This window comes from Cucurbita maxima, unplaced genomic scaffold (genome assembly GCF_002738345.1).
Source record: "Cucurbita maxima cultivar Rimu unplaced genomic scaffold, Cmax_1.0 Cma_Scf00153, whole genome shotgun sequence".
Lineage (NCBI taxonomy): Eukaryota > Viridiplantae > Streptophyta > Magnoliopsida > Cucurbitales > Cucurbitaceae > Cucurbita > Cucurbita maxima.
This window is the reverse complement of record NW_019272169.1, coordinates 99,217-101,694: the sequence shown is the minus strand read 5'-3', so window position 1 is coordinate 101,694 and position 2,478 is coordinate 99,217. Positions and strand designations below refer to the sequence as shown.

The following is a 2,478-nucleotide window of genomic DNA, read 5'->3' as shown; positions in this document are numbered from 1 at the left end:
TGTTTTCCTCTGAAAACTTACAAGACTCCTCACCTAAAGTATTGCAACTAGATTATTAAGGTTTAAATCATCTAAAACTCTTCGATTTATGGTGAAATCTTGAAACAAGAGAGATCGCGGACTCACCTCGCATTCTTGCCCGTTTCTTGCTGGAAACGAATGATCCAACGCTCAGACCACTCCTCTTGATACTCTGAGTAGCTCTAGTAGGAGACCTAAGATTGAGGGTGCTTCAATTTGGTTTTAGGGCATTTCTCCCTCTTCTCCCTCTTCTTCCTCTTCTTAAAAACCCTAACTATTCATTTCTTTCTCTCTCTATTTTTTATTATTTTTTTTATTCTTTTCTTTTTCTTTTCCCTTCTTCCAGGTCTAACGAGACCCCCTCAAAGTTATATGTATGGGGCAAAATTACCTTTTTCCCCATTGACTTTGATAAAAATTTCAATTACATTACCATTTTAAAATTTTTTTTTTTTTAAAGTTACTTGATGCATCACGAGCATTTCTTTCTTCTGCACTGATTTGAAAATAACACTCTAAGTTCTACAATAAAATCTAGAAACTCACAATGGTTAAGAAGGTGTTAATCACAAGGATAGAGCGAATTGTACCTGTTAGGCTTGGGGTGTTACAAATTCTCCCCTCCTTAAGAACTTTCGTCTCCGAAAGTTGGTTGTTCCAGAAAGAGTTTAAGGCAAGACTTCCTAACGTCATCCTCCCGCTCCCAGGTAGCCTCACTATCCAGATGATTACCCCACAAGACTTTGACAAGGGGAATCTCCTTGTTTCGCAATCGCTTGACATCTCGAGATATAATTTTGATTGGGGCCTCTTCGTAAGATAGATCCTCACGAAGCGGAAGTGCTTCGTCCTCAATGATGTGCGTGGGGTCTGGCGTGTACTTTCTCAACATGGATACATGAAATACGTTATGCACAGTGGCAACAGTGGGTGGCAACACCAACCTGTACGCTACAGCACCAATCCTCTTAAGGATTTCGAAGGGACCTACGAACCTAGGGCTAAGTTTACCCTTTTTCTCGAATCTTAACACTTTCACATGGGTGCTACCTTTAGGAAAACATGTTAGCCCACCGCAAACTCGATGTCCTTTCTTCGAGTGTCGACGTAACTCTTTTGTCAGCTTTGTGCAGTAAGTATCCTTGATCTGATTTTCTAGACTGCCGCGTTTGTGACCTGAACCAATTTCGGTCCCATAAGTTGTTGGGTTCCAACCTCTTCCCAAAACACTGGTGTCCACAACCTCCTCCCATACAAGGCCTCAAACGGGGCCATCTGAATCGTTGCTTGATAATTGTTGTTATAGGAAAACTCCATGAGGGGTAGGTGTTCATCCGAACAACCAGCGAAATCCATTACACACGCCCTGAGCATGTCCTCTAATACTTGATTCAACCTCTTTGTTTGTCCATCTATCTGAGGATGGAATGTCGTACTGAAACGAAGTTAGGTGCCTAAGGCTTTCTGTAAACCATTCCAAAACTGAGAGGTAAACCTAGCATCGCGATCAGACACAATGGAAGTAGGCACGCCATGCAAACGAACTATTTCTCGAACGTATAACTGAGCCCATCGATCCACTCGAAATGTGCTTTTACCCGGGATAAAGTGAGCTATTTTTGTGAGTCTATCAACAATGACCCAGATCACATTAAAACCTCGTCGAGTCTTAGGCAATCCTGATATGAAATCCATACTCACTTTCGCCCATTTCCACTAGGGTTTTGGTTCATTATATACCCAAAAAAACTTGTGTTGAACAAGCTCTTAATCCTCTTTGGGAAAGTAATTTAAGGTTAATATCCATGCAAAAGATTAAATGTTATGAGAGTTTTAATTTAAGGTTAATATCCATGCAAGAACATGTGAATGCAATGACGGGACCTATTCTTTTAATCTATTTTAACGGTACTGTACTAACGGGTAATTTGGGCTATATTCTACACACAACCCATACATGCGAGTATGGGCTCACTAGTCGGTTCACACACCACTGAGCCACTTGCCTTGGGCGAGCATACTCTGGAAGCTCCTTAGGTCGAACACTCGTTAGAACTAGTAACCGTCACGACAACGGTATGTAAAACATAACAATCATTGTCTTGCCATTGGATGTACGCGTCTGTACCCTCGTGATTGAATAGGGGTATTCCCCTAAATGCATGAGCACACATAATGCATGAGGCCCCCAACATTTCTAGTTTTGTCATTAATGAATATAACCCTGCTATCATCTTCCATGCTTAACATGTCATTTCGCATTCTTAACTTTACGCATCATACATAATCCTAACGGGGTTACATTTCATTTCATTTATCGTGATAGCATGTCATTCATAACATATTGTATATATACAATTTAGAAAACATAACATAACACTCCATGCTTTTAACATGTCATTTCATAACGTGCAATTCATTCAACAATTACCTTCGTGGTCACACAAAAAAATCTAA

The 2,478-nt window shown here is 40.4% G+C and overlaps 1 protein-coding gene across 1 annotated transcript; it reads right to left on the bottom strand.

Moving 5' to 3' along the window:
• Window positions 1-646: 646 nt before the first annotated feature.
• Window positions 647-1,716, bottom strand: LOC111473740. The gene is made up of 2 exons (XM_023119150.1): window positions 1,494-1,716; window positions 647-1,197 (listed from the first exon to the last, which is right to left on the bottom strand). The coding sequence occupies exons 1-2, from the start codon at window positions 1,714-1,716 to the stop codon at window positions 647-649; spliced, it is 774 nt and encodes a 257-aa protein (XP_022974918.1).
• Between the last annotated feature and the right edge of the window lie 762 nt (window positions 1,717-2,478).

What these genes read in the sequence shown, in the direction of transcription:
- LOC111473740 (XM_023119150.1), bottom strand. Translation starts at nt 1,716, where the DNA reads ATGGATTTCATATCAGGATTGCCTAAGACTCGACGAGGTTTTAATGTG. An exon ending in TACCTCTCAGTTTTGGAATG is followed by an intron (nt 1,198 to 1,493) that starts GTTTACAGAAAG and finishes AAATTGGTTCAG; the next exon opens with GTCACAAACGCGGCAGTCTA.